This window comes from Mobula birostris, chromosome 3 (assembly GCF_030028105.1).
Source record: "Mobula birostris isolate sMobBir1 chromosome 3, sMobBir1.hap1, whole genome shotgun sequence".
In the NCBI taxonomy this organism is placed as follows: domain Eukaryota; kingdom Metazoa; phylum Chordata; class Chondrichthyes; order Myliobatiformes; family Myliobatidae; genus Mobula; species Mobula birostris.
This window is the reverse complement of record NC_092372.1, coordinates 205886163-205911361: the sequence shown is the minus strand read 5'-3', so window position 1 is coordinate 205911361 and position 25199 is coordinate 205886163. Positions and strand designations below refer to the sequence as shown.

The window sequence follows — 25199 nt, the reverse complement described above, 5'->3', positions numbered from 1 at the left end:
CAGTCTACCAGCTCATATACAACATAACGTCAGCTTTCCCGGAAAACAAACCAAAAAAATCCTGTACACAAGGAAAATATTCACTGCAAGTTCACAAGGGCACAGCCAAGTTAGTAACTTTGCAAATGACTGACTCCACAATTGGTGCCATGGTAGACAGTGAAGAGATTGAAAGCTTTATACTTTATACTTTATTGTCGCCAACCAATTGATACTAGAGCGTACGATCATCACAGCGATATTTGATTCTGCGCTTCGCACTCCCTGGAGTACAAATCAATAGTAAATATTAAAAATTTAAATTATAAATTTAAATTATAAATCATAAGTAGAAAATAGAAAAGGGAAAGTAAGGTAGTGCAAAAAAACCGAGAGGCAGGTCCAGATATTTGGAGGGTACGGCCCAGATCCGGGTCAGGATTTAGGACAGTGTTCTAGGATCTAGGCCGGAATCTAGATCAACTGAGAAAGTGGGCCAAGGAATGGCAGATGGAATTTAGCTTGGATAAATGGGAATTTATGTATGTGAAAAGAATGTGTGCATATAAATAACTTCCGCTAATGCCCCACCTCCCCTTCGTACCCCATCTGTTATTTATTTATTTATACACACATATTCTTTTTCTCTCTCTCCTTTTTCTCCCTCTGTCCCTCTCACTATACCCCTTGCCCATCCTCTGGGCTCCCCCCCCACCATTTTCTTTCTCGCTAGGCCTCCTGTCTCATGATCCTCTCATATCACTTTTACCAATCAACTGTCCAGCTCTTGGCTCCATCCCTCCCCCTCCTGTCTTCTCCTATCATTTTGGATCTCCCCCACCCCCTCCCACTTTCAAATCTCTTACTAGCTCTACTTTCAGTTAGTCCTGACGAAGGGTCTCGGCCCAAAATGTCGACTGTACCTCTTCCTAGAGATGCTGCCTGGCCTGCTGCGTTCACCAGCAACTTTTATGTGTGTTGCTTGAATTTCCAGCATCTGCAGAATTCCTCGTGTTCACAATCTGTTCAGCTTAGTTTTGTTCACCCACATTAATATCTCCTATAATCCGAAAGCTCCAGTGGGTCCTTAATCCACTTCATAGTGATAAGTATCTGATTTACAGAAATAGTCTGAAAGTGCAGATTTTAGCATTGAAGTTGATTAAAACTTAGAACTATCTACCATGTAATGGATTTAGCAATTAAAAGATTTTAAATCATTAAAAACTGAAAAGGTCAAGGTTCATCCATTTGAGCTGTGGCATGATAGATGCAGACATGCTTCCTATGAGACGGAGTTGAATGATTCTCACCATCGCTTTGATGGTGATAAGCTGCTTTGTATTCATTCTCTAGCTAAAGTCACTCATCATCATGTGCAGAAGCTGAAGAAACAGACTGTGTATTGTGTAAACATCCCTTACCAGCAATTTTAAAATAATTTAAAGCTGCAGATGGTTGTAGGCTCAGCCAGCTCCACTATAGGCACTAGCCTCTGCACCACCGAGGACATCTTCTAAAGGGGATGCCTCAAGAACGTGGCACCCGTCAATGAGAACCCTCCAGGACCATCCAGGACATGCCCTCTTCTCATTACAACCATCAGGGAGGCACAGGTGCCTGAAGATGCGTATTTGACATTTCAGGAACAGCTTCTTCCCCCTCACCATCAGATTTCGGAACGGGTCATGAACCCATGAACACTATCTCACTATTTTGCACTCTTTTCACACTATTTATTGATTTTTTAATAGTTCTTATTGCAACTTGTGGTACTTTTTATGTACGGCCATGTACAGCTGCCACAAAACAACCAGGCGTCATAGGGCAAGATGGAGGCACGAACTTGATCTTCTTTGAAGATTTGCATTCAGCCACTGCAAACCAATAGCCCAGAGTCTTGGTTTTTGTAGACTATCAGCCTGCCTCGAGTAGTGCTTGGGAAGGTTGCGCCCTCTTGTGCTGCTCGAAAAATGTCCCTTTAGAGCATCTTTTCGTTCCCTTACTGAGATGACTCCTGTCAAAGAAACTGCCCCCCGCTTTGGACTGTCCACGGCTTGATTTTGTCCAATAAACTTTTTTGCTGCTCTCCAGATCAGTGTTCGAGTTAGAACACTGAACCGCTTGATGTGCACAAGGCTTTGGATGGCTGATACTGCAGGCGGTCTCCAAACAAGGCATTTCATGACATAATGTCAGGAATAGGAAACCTGATTCAGATTCTGTATGTATAGTATTTGTCTCCTTGGGAAGACATTTACTTGATTAAATCCCTTCCAACTATAATCATTTCTGATTTTGAAGTATTTTGTACTTCTAACAATAAGCATAACTTCTCAAGGTTGAGTTTGCATTATTTTTAAATAATTTCTAAAATTTCTAAAATTAAATGTTGAACAAATTAACGTGTGAAAACACTGACTTAGAACTCACTTATCTGTCCATCAAGCTTTCTCCAAACGCGCTGCCTAAATTAAACACACCCATCGTTATTTTTAAGATGCAGAGGGACTTGGGAGTCCTTGTGCAGAACACCCTAAGGGTTAACTTGTAGGTTGAGTAGGTGGTGAGGAAGGCAAATACAGTGTTAGCATTCATTTCAAGAGGCCTAGAATATAAGAGCAGGGATGTGCTGCTGAGGCTTTATAAGGCACTGATGAGGCCTCACCTTGAGTATTTTGAACAGTTTTGGGCTCCTTATCTAAGAAAAGATATGCTGGTATTGGAGAGTGTCCAGAGGAGGTTCACAACGATGATTCTGTGTTATCATATGAGGAAGGTTTGATGGCTCTGGGCCTGTCCTCACTGGAATTTAGTAGGATGAGGGAGGATCTCATTGAAACCTGTTTGCCTTACTACCATTGAGGTTGAGGTAGAGGTATAGGATGCTGAAGACACACAGCAACATTTTAAGAATAGCTTCCTCCCCTCCACCATCAGATGCCTGAACAGTCCATGAACCCATGTGTGGTAAACCAATTATATGTTGTAACTGGGTTACATGTCTGGACACGCCCCTTTGCTGACTGCCCCTGTGGCTTCTCCCACAGATCCAAGAATAAAGGCGATTTTGCCCTGCTCCTCTGCCTCAGACCAGGGGCAGACACTCAGCATGGAGGTCACGTCTTACTGCAAATGAAAGCCTTTCAGTATTTACCCTATTTCAGTCTTTTGGAATTATTGAAGGTGCTTCACCATGAACACCTCTTCGTCATTCGTCTGATGTCCTATTATTTTTGTAACTTACATTAATTGTAAGTCTTGCTGCTGCTAAACAATACATTTCATGACAAATGTCAGCAATAATGAATCTGATTCTTATTCTGATGTTGGCTTGATATGAAAACTGCTCTACTCAATACCGCAAGAAATTGCAGAGAGTTGTGGACACAGCCTAGCACATCACAGAAACCACACTCCCCTCCATGGACTCTGCCTACACTTCCTTCTGACTCAAAAAAGCAGCCAACATAATCAAAGTCTCTGTCAAGTCGGATTTCTTTTTCTTCTTTGAAAATGTGCAGCTTCCCCACTTGAAAGGGATTGAATGCGTCTACCCAAAGGTTTTTTAACTAGATTCCACTCAATGACCAAACAACTTTTCCTTTTTCCTCCTTTTATGTTTTGCAAGTGCAGCAGTTTGATAGTTCCATCAACCATTTGCCATTAGACATTAGTCACTAGGTATTAGACGTTAGTCACTAGACACTAGTCTAGTCATTAGTCATAAGTCATAAGACGTAAGGTGAAAAACTGGCTACCTCTCTGGACTTTGTAGACAGATTCCGACCTGCACTTCTCCGCTCCCTAATAGACCGTTATGTTTTCAAACTGGGTGACCCTTCCGGAAGGTTCCCAAGGTCCTCTTAAACCTCACGCCATTTCCCAGAAGTGCCTGCGCGTGATGATCCCCGTGACACGAAGCTAGCGCTAACCCAAAACGCAGTGATAGCAGTGCTCTTTTCCATGAAACAGTCTCTCAAGTTATTTAAAGTTCAGCATCTTACCGCAGATTCCAACGCTGCTCCCGGACTGCCGCTGTGATGCTGCCGGGTCCTCCCGATGTTCCGGGCAGAAGCAGCACTCAGGCAGTGGGTTCCATCCCGTCTATCAGTGGATCCTTGCTACTACTTTTAAATTTTATTTTCTTTTGCCTCTAGTTCCCAATACTTTCTAGGAACTCTAGTTTGACTTGACACCCCCTACTCAATCTTCCCACGGAAACACTGGGGAGATCGCCAGCTTCAAAGACAAACTTGGTGGTCCCAGTTTGGTGTTCATATGATGTATTGTTGACTTGACTTTCCATCTGTTCCTCAGCAGGTAGTAAGACAACCAGCCGCCTGACGTCCCTGTGAAGGATGATGACTTGAATCCTGTCTTTTTTCCCTATCAGAGATTGGATGCTTTGTTGTTACTTTCAGAGCTTTTGTCACAGGAACACCGTAGTTTGGGAAGATCCTGATGTTGACGTCCCTCACGATGCCTTTGCTGTCTGGGTTAGTATTGACAACTCTGCCAAGCTTGCAATGTCCTCTCAGTGCATTTTGGTCGCTTAACCAGACGACGTCCCCAACAGTGACGTTTCTCTGTGCGGTATGTCACTTGCTCCTGACAAACAAATTAGGACCAGCGAGTTGGCCACCTCTGACTGCATTGCTCGGAGTCTTTTGTAGGGGTAGCTGGAAAAGTCAAAGGTTTGGAAATACCCGCTTTGAGATGCTCGACCGAGTAGAAGAGTGTTGGGTGTGACATACGGAATAGTCTTCCCGGCTCTGTACCCTGGCGTCGATTGGGCGCTCATTGGCAAGGTTGGCTGCTATGTGAAGAGTTGTCTGGAACTCGCTGTAACTGAGCCCAGACTCCTTCCCAAGACTCTGGAGTGCTCTCTTTACAATGTGTACAGCGGCTTCTGCAGCACCATTCCTGTGTGGAGAATCAGGCGGATGGATTTTCCACATCCACTCTGTTCCATTTTTTGCTGCGGTCTCCTGCAGGGCTGCTTCGTTCAGGCCGCCGAAGAATTTGTACAGCTCCTCCAAGACTGGTTTTGCTCTAATGAAATTGGTGCCTGGATCTGACCAGATCTTTCTAATGATGTCCCCTGATTGCTGTGAACCTTAGATAGGCCATCAGGAATCCTCCAGTTGATAGGGCATTTACCAACTCTGTGTGGATGGCTCTGCTGGCCATGCTGCAAAAGACCACCCCCCAGACTTTCAGTGTTACTCTTCTCTTGATGTCATCTTTTACTTGGTAGGGTCCGAAGAGGTCCACCGTTGTGAACTGGAACAGTGCAGCAGGTTCAGTTCTTTCTGGTGGCAAGTCACTCATTACTTGTTGACACTTCCTTGCTTTTGCCTTCCTGCAGAGCATGTAGCCATCGACAACTTTTTGGTCAATTTTCCTCCCCTTATGGCCCATGCCTTTCTTCTCATCTTGAGCACTGTTCCAGCCACTCCGTCATGACTCTCGTTGTGGGCCTCCCAAGTTAACAGTGTGGACACCCAGGCATCATAGGGCAAGATGGGGGCACCAACTTGATCTTCTTTGAAGATCTGCGTTCGGCCACTGCAAACCAACAGCCCAGAGCCTTGGTTTTTGTAGACTACCAGCCTGTCTCGAGTGGTGCTTGGGAAGGTTGCGCCCTTCTGTGCTGCTAGAAAAATGTCTCTTAGAGCATCTTTTCGTTCCCTTATTGATATGACTCCTGCCAAAGAAACTGCCTCCCGCTTTGGACTGTCCACGGCTTGATTTCGTCCAATGAGCTGTTTTGCTGCTCTCCAGATCAGTGTTCGAGTTAGAACACTGAACCACTTGACGTCCACAAAGCTTTGGATGGCTGACGCTGCAGGTGGTCTCCATTGTTCTGATTTGACCTGGTACTGTTTTTGTGCTGGTTCTTGTTTCTTTGCCTTGGCCCTTGTCAAAGCAGCAACAAATGCCTTCTTTTGCAACTTGTTGATGCTTTCCTTGGCAGTGGCTGCTAGTTCTTTGGCTGATTTCATCAGCCACTCATTCACTGGTAAACTCAAAAACTTTGGCTCATTTTGCCACTCTGAGTCTTCATCCAGGTCTTGAGGGCTGGCTCCTCTGGTGATTATGTCAGCAATATTTTGTGGACCAGGAATCCACTGCCAGTCCTGGATCCCTGTGCTGTTTTGAATCCCTCTGATCCTATTTGCAAAGAATGTTTGATAGCCATAACTTTCTCGCTGTACTGCACCAAGGACTATTTGGCTATCAACGAAACGGTACCACCTCCCAATTTGGATTCGGCTATGCAGCTCAAAGTACTTTCTCAGGCGTGAGGCAAACACTGCTCCACACATCTCTGCTTTGACAGCATCACCTTTGTGATCCAAGAGAGTTAATTTGGCTTTAGATTCCACCAGCCTGACGATTGAGCCCTGGTCCGAGTTCCACCTTAGGTACCTCACTGCTCCATAGGCGTACTCGCTTCCATCAGAGAACGTGATTGCCCAGGGTCCCTCAGTGAAGCATGGGGGAGTCAGTGCCCTGGTGAACTTTACCTTGCCAAGTTGAACGTACTCCTCGAAGAGCTTAATTGCATCCTCCCTGAGGCCAGCTGAGAGAGCTATGTCCCATGTGTCTTTGACTGGACACCTTTCGCCCTTTGCCTCTTGGAACGCCCTTCGTACCAGAATAGCTCCCTTTTGCTTAGCAGGAGTTACCAGGCCAACTGGGTCATACAGCCCTGATACTTGGCTGAGCAGTTCTCTTTGTGTCAGGGGGTTTGGCGTCTGGTCTCTGATTTGCTCTTGTGGAAGATCTTGGCCAAGTCTCATTTTTTCTTTCTCTTCGAGAAATTGATTGCAATCATGACACGGAGCTTGCCCTCTTCTACCATGTGGCCCAGGCCAAGTGCCTTGTTGTCATCATCGCGCATTTGGTTTGGCAAGACCATGGTTTCTGCCTTGGACTTCTCCAGCTTGTCATTGCACTCTTTCCTCCCACTTTGCCCAGAAAAGACCCAAGGCTTGAGCTTGAAACCTCTGGCCTTCAGGACCTGCTCCACATTTGCTGTGATGGATTTCTGCTGGTCAAGGTCGTTGTGGGATGTGAGAATGTCATCAATGTAGCTGTGGTGTTGGAGCACCTGCCGCTCCTCTTTGAGGTGGGTGAAAGGAGGGAGGTTAGCAGTTTCGCACATTGCTAGCTGCGCAATGCACCCTGTTGGTTTCTCTCCGATGTTCACTCTTGTGATTGCATATTCCCCCAGCTCCTCATCCTCGGAGTCTCGCCAGAGGAATCTATGCAGGTGCACTTCTCGGTCTTCCAACCAAACCGAATTATACATCTTTTTTATGTCACCCAGAGCAGCGTATACTCCACCCCTGAATCTGAGTAGGACAGTGCGGGTCTGGTTGAGGACATCTGGACCTTTCATTAGCAGGTCGTTCAAGCTCACACCTCTGAACTTTTGGCTGCTGTTCCACACGAGTCTCACTGGGACGTGACAGAGTGCGGGTTTGGAGCAATAAGGTGACTCACGTAGCAGACTGGCCCGTTCCAGTTGATGATTGTGTCTTTGGACAATTTCATTGCAGCCCTTCGATCAACCATGTCAGGCACTTGAGCAGTGTAGACAGCTTTCCATTCGGGTTCTTTGGCTAGTTGCCTTTCTGTCCTGAGAAATGTAGCCTCGACTGTTCTCTTATTGCTTGGCAAGGAAACTGGATCGTCTAACCAAGGATATCTGGCGTGCCAATGTGGTTCCTTGCTGTGGCAGTCACCTGTGACATAGGTGAGGCCTCTTCTTACAACTTCAAGTTTCCTCTCCTCAGCAAGAGTCATTCCTTTGACGCCCGGCTGACGGTTTCCGCAGCGGCAACCTCCACATTTTGGCTCGCATGCTGCACCAATACTATCCCACTTCCACCACTCTAGGAAGTCCCGGTTGGTGCTTGAAGTACCTGACTCCTGGAGCTTGATGCCATCCTGTTTGTTTGGCGGAAGTTGCTCTGGGACTCTGCTGGTGAGCTCCTCATACTTTACAGCAGCCGCTCTCATTGACTTTGCAAAATGTGTCTTGGACATGTGGGCCGACACAGACAGCTCCTCAAAGAGGAGCCGGTGTGCTCCTCCGACCGTCTTCCCCAGTGGTCTGTCCCACAGCACGAGGTCTCCACAGCTCTGGTTCTCTGAGGCGCTAGCTGACCTTCCCTATGGTTTTTGAGTAAATCTATTTCTCTGGGTCTCACAAGTTCATCAAGCGGTGTGTCTGGGAAGAATTTCTGCAGTTGCTTCGGTGGCACATATTTGTGGACATTTGCAATGCTGTCTAGTCCATAGCAAACCAACTGGTGTGATTTGCGAGTGCCCTTGGGAGTGTTTACTCTGATTTTTAGAAGGTACCACTTTATCTTCACCTGAATCTTCATCCCCCCAACTCCATAGACAACGAAAGTGATTTCCACACCTCTGCTTGCAGCCTTGTGGGTTATATAATTGGTGTCTGAAGCCAAGTCAATTAACGTCCCGATTTTTTGCCCAGCGTTAGCTGTGACCTCGAGAAGCATCATAATCACTGGCAGCTCTTGCAATCCACTTTCCACTAGAAGGCCCAGTTTATCTTTCACAGTGCTGAAGGCTCTGGATGCAGTGTTTGAAAATACATCGCAACATTGTTTGGCCAATTCTGGTGAAAGTTTGCTGAAGAACTCCTCTTGATCCTCTGTATATTTCTTCCTGCCTTTATCTTCCTCTGGACCAAATCTGCTCTTTTTCTGACCTGCGCTGCTTTTCTTTATTTCAGCATTGGGGCACAGATAGTAATGATGCTCAGGAGTATGCGCATCCTTGCAGCCTTGGTTTTTACACAGATAGGTGGGTTTGCAGTATGAACTATCATCATGTGTGTGGGCACGTGGCCAGGTGGTTAAGGCATTGGACTAGCGACCTGAAGGTCTTGAGTTTGAGCCCCAGCCGAGGGAACGTGTTGTGTCCTTGAGCAAGACACTTAATCACACATTGCTCTGCGACGGCACTGGTGCCAAGCTGTATGGGTCCTAATGCCCTTCCCTTGGACAACATTGGTGTCGGGGAGAGGGGAGACTTGCAGCATGGGCAACTGCTGGTCTTCCATACAATCTTGCCCAGGCCTGCACCCTGGAGAGTGAAGATCCATGGTCTTACAAGACTAACGGATGTCATCATGAACCTCGAGACACCTCTTGCATGCCCCCAACTTTCTTACTGCAGCCTTTTTCTCTGGTAGCTTTAGCGCTTGAAACTGTTCGCAAAAGTAGAGCTTCCTTTTGTGCTTTCCATCACCGCAGACCACACACCCTGCATGGTCGTCACCTGACTTGGTAGACTTGGTTCTGGCATGTCTTGGCTCAGCCCTGGCTTCTCTTCTACCTGGTTCTTCATCCCTCAGTTGCTCGAGCTGCTCATATATGCTCTCTTGCCCTTTGAGGAATTCCAAGAGACTGTCAAACCGATTAGATGGTGCCACAGCATTATTCCTGTCAGCAATGTAGACCTGCCATTCCCTTTTGAGAGTTTCTAGAAGTTTACTTTAAATTGATTTTGTCACCAGCGGATTTTTGATAGCACCCGTGTCTCCAGGGTCACTCAAGTCTTGAAGTGCCTTCTCCACAGCTTGAATTAATTCCACTATTTTCCATGACTGATGACTTCTGACAGCTGGCATTTTCTGTAACTCTTCCACTATTTCAATAGCAATGCATGTTTGATTTTCATAGCGGTTTTCTAGAACACGGAAGATGTCATCTGCAGTGTTATAAGTAGTGAGGGGAAGGTTTCTTCTGATTTTGTCGTCAAGACTGTCCAGTAGTTGAACCTTTTTCACCTCTCTTGAACCGGTTGGCTCTCCCTGCCTCTGAAGTGCTTCCCAGTCCTTTCTCCACCTGTGAAAATCACGTTTGCTGCCAGTAAACTTGGGAAGGGCTGTCAGTTTCAATCTGATGGCTGGCGTGGGGAAATTGGAGGAAAAGCCTAACGCTGTTGGTGTTAGTCTTTCAGCATCCTCCTTTCTCCCTGCCTGTATGAAGTGGGCCTTCTTGGAAACCAACTTGGGGATGTGGAGTTCGAGCCCCTTTAGGTGATTCTGAAGGTCCTTCTGATCCCCTGGTGGGATCCATCGTTTCCACTGACCATGCACCTCCTTTGCTGGCTTTACCAGTCCTTGCAGGTGGTTAAGCATGAACTCATACGCCTCCTGGTGGCGATCGGGTTGTACAGCAGTGACGTTTTTACATTCATCCTCTGCTGCTTGTAGTGCTGTGAGCAATTCAACATTTCCAAAGTTGGTCCAAAGAGTCTCCTGGATTAGGCTTCTGACCTCCTTTAGTTTCAACTCACACTCATTTGCCATCTTTGCCAGGTTGGCTTTTTAATGTTCAGTTAACACAGCTACTTCTTCTGTGTTCAGCTCCACCTCCAGTTCTGCAATGAATCCGGCCGCCACATCATCACTGGCTTCCATGGCTTTCTCGGCTTCTATTGTGAGTTTATTGAAACTGACTCTGAGCTCCTCTTCAGACGTGTCTTCATAGGTCCTGGTAATACTGTTGACCAGACGAGAAAATAATCTTTTTGCTGTCGTTCACTCTACCTTGAGTTGCTCAACTGATTTCCCAACAGCTTGATCAGCCATGTTTGATTCCCTCTGCAGGCTGTTCACAGGTGAAAAGGTAAGTACAACTTTTTAATGATGCTTTGATGTTGTTTTATCTTAACTTGACTTTCTTCCTTTTTCAGGATTCCTGGTTATTGCTCCTGCTGTTCCAGCTCAAAGCTCCCAGATTTCTGTTTCCTGGTTCTCCAGTTTCCCAGTCAACCAGTTTTTCCACCTTCAAGTAGCATTTCTTTTTCTTCTTTGAACATGTGCAACTTCCTCACTTGAAAGGGATTGAATGCGTCTACCCGAAGGTTTTTTTAAACTAGATTCCACTCAATGACCAAACAACTTTTCCTTTTTCCTCCTTTTATTTTTCGCAAGTGTGGCAGTTTGATAGTTCCATTAGTTCCATCAACCATTAGCCATTAGACGTTAGTCACTAGACACTAGTCATTAGTCATAAGTCATAAGACACTAGTCATAACAAACAAGGTGAAAAAACTGGCTACCTCTCTGGACTTTGTAGACGGATTCCGACCTGCACCTCTCTGCTCCCTAATAAACTGTTATGTTTTCAAACCGGGCGACCCTTCCTGAAGGTTCCCGAGCTCTTCTTAAACCTCGCGCCATTTCCCAGACAACACTCATCAAAGTTGCTGGTGAACGCAGCAGGCCAGGCAGCATCTGTAGGAAGAGGTACAGTCGACGTTTCAGGCCGAGACCCTTCGTCAGGACTAACTGAAGGAAGAGCTAGTAAGAGATTTGAAAGTGGGAGGGGGAGGGGGAGATCCAAAATGATAGGAGGAGGAGGAGGGATGGAGCCAAGAGCTGGACAGGTGATTGCCAGAAGGGATATGAGAGGATCATGGGACAGGAGGCCCAGGGAGAAGGAAAAGGGGGACGGGGGGAAACCCCAGAGATTGGGCAAGGGGTATAGTCAGAGGGACAGGGGAAGAAAAAGGAGAGAGAGAGAAAGAATGTGTGTATATAAATAAATAACGGATGGGGTACGAGGGGGAGGTGGGGCATTAGTGGAAGTTTGAGGATTCAATGTTAGCATAGGTGTTCAACAAAACGATCTCCCAGTCTGCGTTGTTTTGCTGAACACCAACGCTCTGTCCGCCAGAGAAAGCAGGATCTCCCAGTGGCCACACATTTTAATTCCACATTCCATTCCCATTCCGATAGGTCTATCCACGGCCTCTTCTACTGTAAAGATGAAGCCACACTCAGGTGGGAGGAACAACACCTTATATCCCGTCTGGGCAGCCTCCAACCTGATGGCATGAACACTGACTTCTCAAACTTCCGCTAATGCCCCACCTCCCCCTCATACCCCATTCGTTATTTATTTATGTACACACATTCTTTCTCTCTCTCTCCTTTTTCTCCCTCTGTCCCTCTCACTATACCCCTTGCCCATCCTCTGGGTTCCCCCCCCTCCCCCTTTTCTTTCTCCCTGGGCCTCCTGTCCCATGATCCTCTCATATCCCCTTTGCCAATCACCTGTCCAGCTCTTGGCTCCATCCCTCCCCCTCCTGTCTTCTCCTATCATTTTGGATCTCCCCCTCCCCCTCCAACTTTCAAATCCCTTACTCACTCTTCCTTCAGTTAGTCCTGACGAAGGGTCTCGGCCTGAAACGCCGACTGTACCTCTTTCTAGAGATACTGCCTGGCCTGCTGTGTTCACCAGCAACTTTGATGTGTGTTGCTTGAATTTCCAGCATCTGCAGAATTCCTCGTGTTTATCATCTCCCAGAAGCGCCTGCGCGTGATGATCCCCGTGACGTGAAGCTAGCGCTAACCCAAAACGCAGTGACAGCAGTGCTCTTCTCCATGAAACAGTCTCTCAAGTTATTTAAAGTTCAGCGTCTTACCGCAGATTCCAACGCTGCTCCCGGACTGCCGCTGTGATGCTGCCGGGTCCTCCCGATGTTGCGGGCAGAGGCAGCGCTCAGGCAGTGGGTTCCATCCGGTCTATCAGTGGATTCTTGCTACCACTTTTAAATTTCATTTTCTTTTGCCTCTAGGACTCAGTACTTCCTAGAAACTCCAGTTTGACTTGACAGTCTTCTGCCACGCAGCATTCTTTGTTCTCCCCCCCTTCATCCCCTGGCGAAGCTACAGAAGCTTGAAGCCCCACTAGGCTCAAGGGTAGTTTATATCCCACTGTCGTAAGACTATTGAATGGACCTGTTGGAGAGTAAAGTTGAATGATGAACTCTTAATCTCACAATATACCCTGCCTTGACCTTGTATCTTACATTCTCCCTGAACTGCACCTTCTCTGCAATTCTAACTCTGTGTTCTGCATTCTGTTACTGCTTTTCCCTTGTACTACCCTCAATGTTGTCCTCAGATTTCTAATGAACAAGGAGCCCATGAACACCACCTCGCTAATTTTTTGTTGCTCTCTTTTTGCACTACCTACTTCATTTAACTTTTTATATATATATATGTATGTATGTATGTGTGTGTATATATATATATAGTCATAATTATAGTCATACTTTATTGATCCTGGGGGAAATTGTTTTTTGTTACAGTTGCACCATAAATAATTAAATAGTAATAATAAAACCATAAATAGTTAAATACTAATATGTAGATTATGCCAGGAAATAAGTCCAGGACCAGCCTATTGGCTCAGGGTGTCTGACCCTCCAAGGGAGGAGTTGTAAAGTTTGATGGCCACAGGCAGGAATGACTTCCTATGACGCTTTGTGTTGCATCTCGGTGGAATGAGTCTCTGGCCGAATGTACTCCTGTGTCCAACCAGTACATTATGTAGTGGATGGGAGACATTGTCCAAGATGGCATGCAACTTAGACAGCATCCTCTTTTCAGACACCACCATCGGAGAGTCCAGTTCCATCCCCACAACAGCACTGGCCTTACGAATGAGTTTGTTGATCCTGTTGGTGTCTGCTACCCTCAGCCTGCTGCCCCAGCACACAACAGCAAACATGATAGCACTGGCCACCACAGACTCGTAGAACATCCTCAGCATCGTCCGGCAGATGTTAAAGGACCTCAGTCTCCTCAGGAAATAGAGACGGCTCTCACATCCCTCACTTCTTGTAGACAACCTCTCACTGTTCAAGCCTTAATAACTAGAGACCTTCGTACAAAGATGTAACAAACTTTATGTAATACTCCAAATGAGGTCTATTTAAGGTCTTACACATCTTCACTTTGGTGCTTATATTCTATACTTTCTTTTCTATAACCTATTAAATAAATAATTTGCTGACAAGAGAACGTCTGCAGTTGCTGGAAATCCGAGCTACCAACGCAAAATGCTGGAGCAACTCGGCAGGGCAGGCAGCATCTACGGAATAAGTACAGTTGACGTTACGGGCCAAAACCCCTCGGCAGGGCTCAATTTGCTGAATAGGTTTGAGAGGCCTGATTCTTCAAAATTTCACAATGAGTTTGTTTCCCTGCTGGTTTATTTGTCTTTCAAAGAAGGCGCTAAACCCTGACTAGCTGTTCAGTGGATCATACACCTGAAACTGAATACATGTAAGCAGTTCGCAACACCCCACTTTCAAATAAAACTCCAAAGTGAAGATTGGAAGTGTTCAAGTAAGTCATTACTCTCCACGGGACTTGCCAGTGTTCACATTCTGTGGCTGTGTTTACCTACACCAGAGAGCCCCAGACCAGAGAGGTGGGCTACTGTGGACATTAAGTCCCACAGGGGATTGTTCTGACCTAGAAAATGAACAACCGGCGTAGGCTTACATTGCCAATGTTATAGATGACCTCAGCACAGCAAGGGTAATTTGGCTCAGAACTAATATCTAAATGCAGTTTTTAAGTTGATTAAGATACATAGATAAATATTTATTCCTTTTGGAATGAAAGTAACTACTTAAGTGTGCGAAATTTGTTCTTTAAGCATGGCATTTCAAATCTGCAGTGTAGGTCAAGTTTACACATCTATCATTTCATATCAAATTAATTCATTATAGACAAAGAACTTGGGAGTATTTCAATGTAATCTAGCTGCCTCAGCTGAAGAGTTTTACTAACGGTGGCAACCCTCTGCTCATTCCTTCTGCTAATAACATGTGAATAGTCACTTTATAAGAAGTTTACCTTACTTGTAAAATTACATATTAAAATGGTGTTGCGTGGGGGACTTGTGCTAATTTCCATGGAAGTTGCAAGTAATGATACGCTAATATACTTGTAGTACGATGCAGCATGTGTTATTCAAATAGTGAATCCCAGATCGGCTGTACAAAATAGATTTTAAAGGTCATGTAATGTTAAAGAGGTTTCGTATGTCACCAAAGCCTCTAGCAAATTTCTACAGATGTACTATGGAGAGCTTTCTGACTAAGTGTGTCACTGCCTGGTATGGAGTTGCTGATGCACAGAACGGTAAGAGGCTGCAGAGGGTTGTAGATTCAGCTAGATCCATCATGGGCAAAAACCTCCCCCTCATCGAGGGTACCTTGAATAAGAAGGCAGCTCCCATCAATGAGGACTCTCGCCATCTGGGACATATTCTCTTATTACCACCAGAGAGGACACAGAAATAATGATGTAGTATTCATAGGTTCATTGTCCATTCAGAAATCTGATGGCAGAGGGGAAGAAGCTGTTCCTGAAATGTTGAGTGTGCGCCTTCAGGCTCCTGTACCTCCTCCTTGATGGTAGCAATGAGAAGAGGGCACGTCCTGGGTGATGGAGGTCCTTAATGACGGGTGCTGCCTTTTTGACGCATCGCCTTTTGAAGCTGTCCTGAATGCTCGGGAGGCTAGTATCAGTGATGGAGCTAGCAGAGTTTACAACTTTCCGCACCTTTTTCTGATCCTATGCAGTGGTTTCTCCATAGCAACCAGTTAGAAAGCTCTTATAAGACCAAAAGACCATAGGACATTGCAGCAGAGTTAGACTGTATGGGCCATCGTGTCCGCTCCACCAGTCCACCGTAGCTGATTTATCATCTCTCTCAACCCCATTCTCCTGCCTGCTCTCCGTAACCTTTGATGCCCTGACTTGGCATGCACAGCCATCCGTGGCTATGAATTTCACAAACTCACCATCCTCTGGCAAAAGAAATTTTTCCTCTTCTCTGTTCTTAATGGACACCTCACAAGATTTTGCTCAGCAGACTTATATGGTATGTGTGGCACCTTGTCAAAGGCCTTCTGAAAATCCAAATAAACATCCACTGACCCTCCTTTGTCTATCCTGCCTGTTATTTCCTCAAAGAATTCCAACAGATTTGTCAGGCAAGATTTCCCCTTTAGAAAAACATATTGACTTTGGCCTATATTATCATGGGACTCCATCATCAGGTGCCGTGTCCAGTTTGAGCTTTGACTGCCATGGCCCACACACTCCTGTTTCAGGTCAACTGCATCAATTCATTGGTATTCATTTCCAGTTCTCTGGCTGCTGTCTCCATTATCATTTGTCTTTGCCTTCCTTTTGCTTTCTTTCTTTCAATCTTTCCCATAATTACCATGCATTCTAACTCATCTTTCCTTATCACATGTCCAATGAAGTTATGTTGCCTTTTCATGATCTCATACATTATTTCTCTTTTTGTGCTTGCTCTGTTCATGACATCCTCATTAGATATTCGTTTCATCCATGATATTCTTTGCATCCTCCTCAAAAACCACATCTCTGCTGCTTCAATTCTTTTCCTCATGTTACTAGATATTGTCCAACATTCTGAGCCATATAACATAACTGGATAAACATAACATTTCAGTACTTTGAGGCAGGTTGTCATGCCTAGTTTAGTGTTGGTCAATATACTCTTCATTCTTCTAAAGGTGTCTTTTGACATCCCTATTCTTCTTTTGATGTCCATGTCGCACCTGCCATCTGATGTCACCCAGCTTCCTAAGTAGAAAAGTTCTGTACTTGTTTTATGTCTTCCCCGTTTATTTTCAGCCTGCAGATAGGATTCTCCTGCTTTTTGGATATCACCATACATTTTGTCTTTTTGCAATTGATAGATAGACCCATTTTTGCACTTTCTTCAACAACTGTATCAATTAAATTCTGTAGTTCTTCCTCCGTACTTGCAATTAACACAGTGTCATCTGCATATCTGAAATTATTGATGTTTTCACTGCCAACTTTGATTCCCAAGATGTCTCTTATTTTTTGTAATAATGTTTCACTTGTTACATACCTAAAGGAGATCTGTGATTTTTTTTGTTAGAATGATGTAATGGTCTTTTGGAGGTCACCTGATGTAATTTTCCTGCCGATGTGAGGTCACATGATGACATGTGCACCACGGGTATATAAGTTTCTTAGTTTTTAGTTTTCCAGCTAGAACGTGCGTCTGTGTCTCCGTTTCTGTTGCGTATTTGTTTTTATGACGCAGTTTCATTTTTTAAAAAACGGAGTATTGCATTCTGTTGCAAGGTACAATAGTGCTGGATTGGTAATTTTTGCTAGATGTGTTGATGTACCTTATTCCAGCAGTAATACGGGAGAGTGAAGATTTTATCAAAGTACAGTACCCGAAGGATTGAGAGGAGTCGGTTTCATTCGACAGTTTAACAAAGGATCGACCTTATTGAGTCTTCGTTGAAGGAGTAGTGACCTGCATCGAAGATAACTCTTGCCAAAAGAGAGAAAAGTTCATGCAAAGGTTTGCTCTCTCTAAAAGAAATTAAGGTCAGTTGTTTTAAACTGTTTATTCCCTGCATCGTGAATCCTTTGGGCAGAACCAGCAGGAAAGTCACCTCTATGAAGAAATCCTTCTCCAGAGAAGTCTCTCCCAATTGAACGTATAAATTTGTTGGACTTTCGAATTTACCATTTTAAGAACTATATCTGACTTTACCGCTTTAAGAACTGTTTTTGCATTTAACGCTTTAAGAACAGTGCCGAGTAACGATTTGTTGAACAGCTGCATAGCGGTTAACTTCCGGTTAAGGTTTTCGTTTGTACTTTTTTATCGTTTATCTGTGTTTAATAAATATTTGGTTGTTTTTATATAACCTGTCTCAGTTGATATTCATTGTTGCCGGTTACGTAACACACTGTACACATTAAACAAATCGGGAGAAAACACACCCTTGCCCTAACGCCTCTCTTTATTTTTGTAAACTGACTCACTTCTCCATCTATCCTTACACCGGCAGTTTGTTCCCAGTACAGATTTCTGATTAGGTGGAGGTCTTTCAAATCTAGATCGAGAGTTTCCTGTGATATTTCAAATAACTTATTGTGCTTCACTTTATCTTATGCTTTTGTGGTTGATAAAACAAACAAACCTTTTTACACTTGAATAGCCTGTCCTGATAGTATCCTTAACATTCTTGTACCTTTGTCTTTCACAAAACCACATTGTTCTTTACCTATTTCAGCTTGTATCTTACTTTTAACTCTTGGCATCAATGAGACTCCAAGTACCCTGAAACCACATCCTTAATAATTGACTCCAGTATCTTTCCAACCACTGAAGTCAGGTGAACTGGCCTATAATTTCTTTTGTTCTGCCTCCCTCCCTTCTTAAAGAGTGGAGTGACATGTATAATTTCTCAGTCCTCCGGAACCATTCCAGAATCTTGTGATTCTTGAAAGATCATTATTAATGACACAACAATCTCTTCAGCTATCTGTGTCAGGACCCTGGGGTGAGGTCCATCTGGTCCAGGTGACTTACCTACCTTCAGACTTTTCAGCTTCCCAAGCACGTGCTCTTTAGTAATAGCAATGACATTTCTTTGTCTCCCAGTACTACCTCTCCAGCGTAATTTTCCAGCGATCTGATATCTAATTTTGGCTCTCTTTATATATCAAATTTTTTTTGGTATCCTCTTTTATATTATTGGCTAGGTTATCTTCATATTTCATCTTTTCTGTCCTAATGGCTTTTTAGTTGCCTTTTGTTGGTTTTTAGAAGATTCCCAATCCTCCACTTTCCAACTATTATTGTTATGTTATATGACATTTCTTTGGCTTTTATGCTGTTTTGACTTCCCTTGTCAGCCACAGTAGCCTCATCCTCCCTTAGAACTCTTTGGGATGTATCTTTCCTGTGCCTTCCGAATTTACCCCAGAAACTCCAGCCAATGTTATTCTGTTGTCATCCCCACTAGTGTCCCCTTCCAATCAACTTTGACCAGCTCCTCTTCCATGCCTCTGTTATTTCCTTTACTCCACTTAATACTGATACATTCAATTTTAGTTCCTCCTGCTCAAACTACAGGGTGAATCCTATCATTATATGATCACTGTCTCCTAAGGGGTCCTTAACCTTAATCTCACAAATCAAATCTGGGTCATTTCATAACATCCAATCCAGAACTGCCGTTCCCCTGGTAGGCTGCTCTATAAAACAGCGATCTTCTAAGCATTTTACACCTTCCCTCTCTTGTGGTCCGGCACCAAACTGAGTTTCCCAATCTACCTCCATATCGATACCCCCCATGATTATTGCAACATTTCCCTCTTTATATGTCTTTTCTATCTCCCGTTGTAATTTCTAGTCCACATCCTGGTTACGGTTTGGAGGATTCTACATCTTCTGATCTTATGTCACCTCTTTCTAAGGATTTGAATTTTTAACAACAGAGCCACCCCACCCGCTCAGCCTGCCTGCCTGTCCTTTCAGTACAAGGTGTATCCTTGGATGTTAAGCTCCCAACTCTAATACTCTTTTAGCTACGTATTAGTGATGCCCACAGCATCATACTTGTCAATTTCTATCACTGTGCTTGAAGATCATCTACCTTATTCTGTATACTGCATGCATTCAAATGTAACACCTTCCGTCCTTTTTTTCTGCTTTTGCCCCCCCCCCCGTTACAGCTTAGCTCACCCTACTGACTGCAATTTTGCCCTATTATCTGCCCGTCCTTCCTCACAGTATCACCACACACTGCATCCACTGGAGTTGTATTCCAATTGCCCCATACTCAGCTGTATCACTCCTGATTGCATCCCACTGCCATATTAGTTCAAACTGTCCTAAACAGCTCTAGAAAACTTTCCCACAACGATATTGGATCCCCTTGGGTTCAGGTGCAACGCGTCCTTTTTGTAGACGTCATACCTTCCCCAGAAGAGATCCCAATGATCTAGGAATCTGAAACCCTGTCCCGAGCCACAAATTCATCTGCCAAGTCGTCCTATTCTTACTCTCACTGGCTCAGGCCAGAGCTGACTACCCAGGAGGTCCTGTCCTTCAGATTTCTACCCAACTCCCTATATTCTCTCTTCAGGACCTCCTCCCTTTTCCTACCTATGTCAGTGGTACCAATATGTACCACGACTTCCGGCTGTTCACCCTCCCCCTTTAGAATGCCGTGGATCTGATCCGAGACATCCCTGACCCTGGCACCTGGGAGGCAATATACCATTAAGGTGGCTCTGTCATGTCTACAGAATCTGCTTTCTGCTCCTTTGATTATGGAATCCTCTACCACTATGGCACTCCTCTTCTCAGTACCAGAGAACTTGTTGCTGTGGCTTCTCCTGGTAGGGCGACTCTCCATGGTACATCTGTAGAAACTTGCAAGTGTCTTTGGTGACACACCAATTCTTCTCAAACACCTAATGAAATACAGTCATTGGCGTGCCTTCTTTGTAATTGTATCAATATGTTGGGCCAAGGTTAGATCAACATATCACTCACAGGAGGTACAGGAACCTGAAGACACATATTCAATGTTTTAGGAACAGCTTGTTCCCCCTGAAAGGTCCATGAACCCACAAACACTAACGCACCATTTAGCTTTTGAACTATTAGTTTATTTATTATTGTAACTTAATAGTAATTTTTAAAGCCTTGCACTGTACTGGGAAATTTTGCTCCACTATAGCATGGCCTCAGAGTGCAGTAGGACTCTGCTTTGGGCAGATATGCTCTCAAAGATGAGAGAATGATGGTGCCTGTGAAGGTTGAGAGGACACTGTAACATTGGACGTGAGCACCCGAGGGTTGGGGTCATGATGACTGAACCCTGACTTGTAACAGAGGTCAGAAGTGACCCCGATGGACGGTGATGGACTCAATTGCTCTTCCTTAACTGGGGAGAGATGTGCAGTCTGAATAAGACTGGATCAGGATCTTCATCCTCTGAGTCCCATGCCATAGGCAAAAATATAGTGTTGGGCTTGTGCATCAACATATCCTCCATGGTGCTTGACATCATTGGTGCAAACGAACAGCAGCCTCCATATAGAGAAAGTCCGTAAGACCGTAATACATAGGATCAGAATTAGGCCATTTGACCCATCGAGTCTGCTCCCCCATTCAATCAGAGCTGATTTATTTTCACTCTCAACCCCACTCTCCTGGCTTCTCCCCATAATCTTTGATGCCCTTACTAATCAAGAACCTATCAACCTTCATTTTAAATATACTCAATGATTTGGCCTCCACAGCCATCTGTGGCACTGAATTTCACAGATTAAGCACCCTCGGGCTAAACAAATACCTCCTTGTCTATTCTAAAGGGATGTCATTCTATTCTGAGGCTGTGTGCTCTGGTCCAAGGCTCAATAGACAATAGACAATAGGAGTAGACCATTCAGCCCTTCGAGCCAGCACCACCATTCACTGTGATCATGGCTGATCATCCACAATCAGTACCCTTTTCCTGCCTTCTCCCCATATCCTTTCACTCCGTTATCTTTAAGAGCTCTATCTAACTCTTTCTTGAAAGAATCCAGAGAATTGGCCTCCACTGCCTTCTGAGGCAGAGTATTCCACAGAACCACAACCCTCTGTGTGAAAAAGTCTTTCCTCAACTCCGTTCTAAATTGTCTACCCCTTATTCTTAAACTGTGGCCTCTGGTTCTGGACTCCCCCAACATTGGGAACATGTTTCCTGCCTCTCGCGTGTGGAATCCCTTAATAATCTTGTATGTTTCAATCAGATCCCCTCTCATCCTTCTAAATTCCAATGTATACAACCCCAGTCGCTCCAATCTTTCAACATATGACAGTCCCGCCATCCTGGGAATTAACCTCGTGAACTGACGCTGCACTCCCTCCATAGACTCTCCCACTATTGGAAACATCCTCTCCACATCCATCCTATTTAGGCCTTTCAGAATTCTGAAGGGAGGCGATCATATACCTGCAGAGTTATGGTGCACTTCCATGAAGCAAGCATGTGGGAAGTTGAATGAGCATGATTTGCATCAAGATTCATGGCAAAATTCTACCAATTAGCTCATTGCCCCATAGAGAGAGTTTATCACCCATTATACTTAAAAGAATGTTAACAAAGATTTGCTGTGACTCACCAGTATTATTTCATTACATTGATCAGTAGTATGACCTGAATACAGTATCCTGTCCTTCAATAAAACAAACACTGCCCGGAAAATGAATGATAAAAACATATTCAGGTGGATGTAATTCCGTGTGCAATGAAGTTTCCTGTATTGAGGGGCAGAAAATGCAGAAAGAAATTGGTTAGCTGAAGGGTATTCCTTTAACCTTGTTTTTCCAATGGCAATTACATTTAAGTTGATTACTGCCAAAATTAAAACAATTGTCACTGAGATTTGTGGTGCTAAAAGGGCTCTATAAATACAGATCTGCAACATTTGATGTTACGTGATGAACAGCAACAGCCATAATTTTGATCACCTGCAGCAAGTACTATTTTTAACTCGGGAATTAAGTGCCAAATGGCACACAGGCTTATAAATCAGATTTAAATGGGAGAATTATGTTACATAAATTATTGACCAAAATCATTAACCGCCACAATAATGAGCTAACACTTAACACATTATATGCCATTCCTTTGTACTTCATTTTAACTGAGGCGTTAGCCAATTTACATTAAATAGGTTACAAATAATGCAACAGAAATTGTCATTTTTAATCGATCTCAAAAAACAAGGAAATAGATCTTGCATTTGCGTAGCACCTTCCATGACTTCAGGATGTGCCACAGCATATTAGAAACACCAAAGCGTAGTTTAAGAATCTTTCTAAACAGGAAAATTGGTAGCCAATATCTCTGCACGACAAACTTACATTTATTAAATACGCCTGCTCATTAATGCAAATACCTAATCAAGCGGCAGCTACTCAATGCACAAAAGCATGCAGACATGGTGAAAAAGCTCAGTTGTTGTTCAGACCAGACAAGACAATGGGGCAGAGATACGATCTAAGTGACTTTGACTGTGAAATGAGTATCCCTGAAACTGCTGATCTCCTGGGATTTTCACGCTCAACAGTCGCTAGAGTTTACAGAGAATGGCGTGAAAAATGTATTTTAAAAAAAACAACCTGTGCGTGGCAGTTCTGTAGGTGAAAATGCCTTGTTAATGAGAGAGGTCAGATGAGAATGGCCAGACTGCTTTAATCTGACAGGAAGGTGACAGTAACTCAAATGACCGAGCATTACAACAGTGATGTGCAAAATAGCATCTCTGAATGCACAACACATCGAACTTTGAAGAGGATGGGCTACATCAGCAGAATTTCATGAATGTACACTCAGTGTCCACTTTATTAGGTACAGGAATTACCTAATAAAGTAGCCACTGAGTGTAAGAACCACTGGGTTACTATTGGAGGCAAGGAGGGAGATACCCGGGACACTGATGAGGATTTTTGTAATGAGGTTCCAAAATGAGTGTTCTTTATATAAGAAGGGCAGCAGGACTACAGCTCAGTATTTAATACAATCATTCCTTCAATTCTGAAGGAATTCTGATCAAAAAGCTCCCTCTGCAACAGGATCCTCAGCTTCCTAACTGGTAGACCAGAATCTGTGTGGATCGAAAACAGTATCTCTTCGTCACTGACACACCTCGGGGATGTGTACATATCCCGCTGCTCTACTCTCTCTAAACCCTTGACTGTGTGGCTGGGCACAGCTCAAGTGCCATCTATAAATTTGTTCTTGATACAACCACTGCCAGCAGAATTTCGGCCGGTGGTAAGAGGGCATACACGAGTGAGATATATCAGCTGGTTGAGGGTCGTCATAGCAACAACCTTGCACTCAACGTCAGTAAGGTCAAAGAACTGATTGTGGACTTCAGAAAAGGTAAGATAAGGGATTCTACACCTATCCTCATAGAGGGATCAGAAGTGGAAAGAGTGAGCAATTTCAAGTTCCTGGGTGTCAATATCTCTGAGGACCTAACCTGCACCCAACATATCGATGCAGCTACAAAGGAGGCACAACAGTAGCTATATTTCATTCAGAGTTTGAGAAGATTTGGTATGTCTCCAAAAACGTTTGAAAATTTCTACAGATGTACCATGAAGAGCATTCTAACTGGCTGCATCACTGTCTGATATGGGGGGCGGGGGGTGCTACTGCGCAGGATTGAAGAAAGCTGTGGAAAGTTGTGAACTTAGTCAGCTCCTTCATGGACACTAGCCTCCATAGTATCCAGGACATCTTCAAGGAGCGATGCCTCAAAAAGGTGGCATTCATCATTAAGGACCCCCATCACCCATGTCATACCTTGTTCTCATTGCTGCCATCAGGAAGGAGGTACAGAAGCCTAAAGGCACACTCTCAATGAATCAGGAACAGCTTCTTCCCCTCTGCCATCAGATTTTCTGAACGGATATTGAACACATGACCACTACCTCATGACTACTTTATTTCTATTTTTGACCTACTTATTTTATTTAACTATTTAATACTTACTGTAATTCACAGATTTTTAAAAATTATTATGCATTGCATTGTACTGCTGCCACAAAATCAACAAATTTCATGACATATGCTGGTGACACGAAACCTGACTTTGATTATGATTCTGATAAGCCAGATAACTTGGGCTAGTGAGCATTACATCAAGATCGGGAACTTACTGGAGAAAATACTAAGGGATCGAACTTATGTTCATTTGGGAAAGTAGGAGCTGATCAGGAATAGTCGGGTTTGGAAATCCTGTTCCAACTATTTCTCTGAGATTTTTCAAGGAAGTAACTAAGAAGATTGATGAAGGCAAGGTGGTAAACATTTTCATTGATATTAATAAGAAATTCCACTTGGTACAACATATAGGTCTGTCCTGATGGTTAAGCAAATGGGGTCCAATCCAGACTGCCTAATTGGATCCAAAACCTATCACCTTGTGTTTCTCCCTCCCTCTCCTCACCTTTTAAATCGACTCCTCATCTTTATTTTTCCAGTCCTGCTGAACGGTTTCGGCCCAAAACTTTTTCCCACAGATGCTGCCTGGCCTGCTGAGTTCCTCCAGCATTTTGTGTATGTTGCTTTGTATTTCCAGCATCTGCAGAGCTTCTCTGGTTTGTGCTATTTCTTTCACTTTATAAAATTCATTTCTAGAAATTTAAAAATTTCCCCCCACTGTAGATAACAATAAAACCATTTTAGTCCTTAATATAATGAAATAATCTTGCTGAGTGCACCACTCAGAAATATTCACTGCATTTTCAGCTCTGGTGGCCTGGCATAGATTGAGACTTTTTGATCAAAGGACTGATTTTCTTTTAACAGATGGTGAAGTTGGTCTGCCTGGTGATGGATATCTAAACAAAATAAAATTATGTGTTCTGGATGTTGGAAGTTAAAGCAGCTCATGGCCCTTTCTGAATTAAAACACAGTGCTGTCAAAAGAGTTGTTCTAAAGTTAATGACCAGATGATTAAGTCGCATAC

The 25199-nt window shown here is 44.0% G+C and overlaps 1 protein-coding gene across 4 annotated transcripts in view; it reads right to left on the bottom strand.

Annotated features, from left to right (window-relative positions):
• vipr2 (vasoactive intestinal peptide receptor 2) overlaps window positions 1-25199 on the bottom strand; it is a 198911-nt gene that overhangs the window by 50027 nt on the left and 123685 nt on the right. For all 4 annotated transcript variants that reach the window (XM_072254019.1, XM_072254018.1, XM_072254020.1 and 1 more), the window contains one exon: window positions 21836-21971. In XM_072254019.1, the coding sequence (XP_072110120.1) occupies window positions 21836-21971 (136 nt within the window). The remainder of the gene's footprint in view (window positions 1-21835; window positions 21972-25199) is intronic.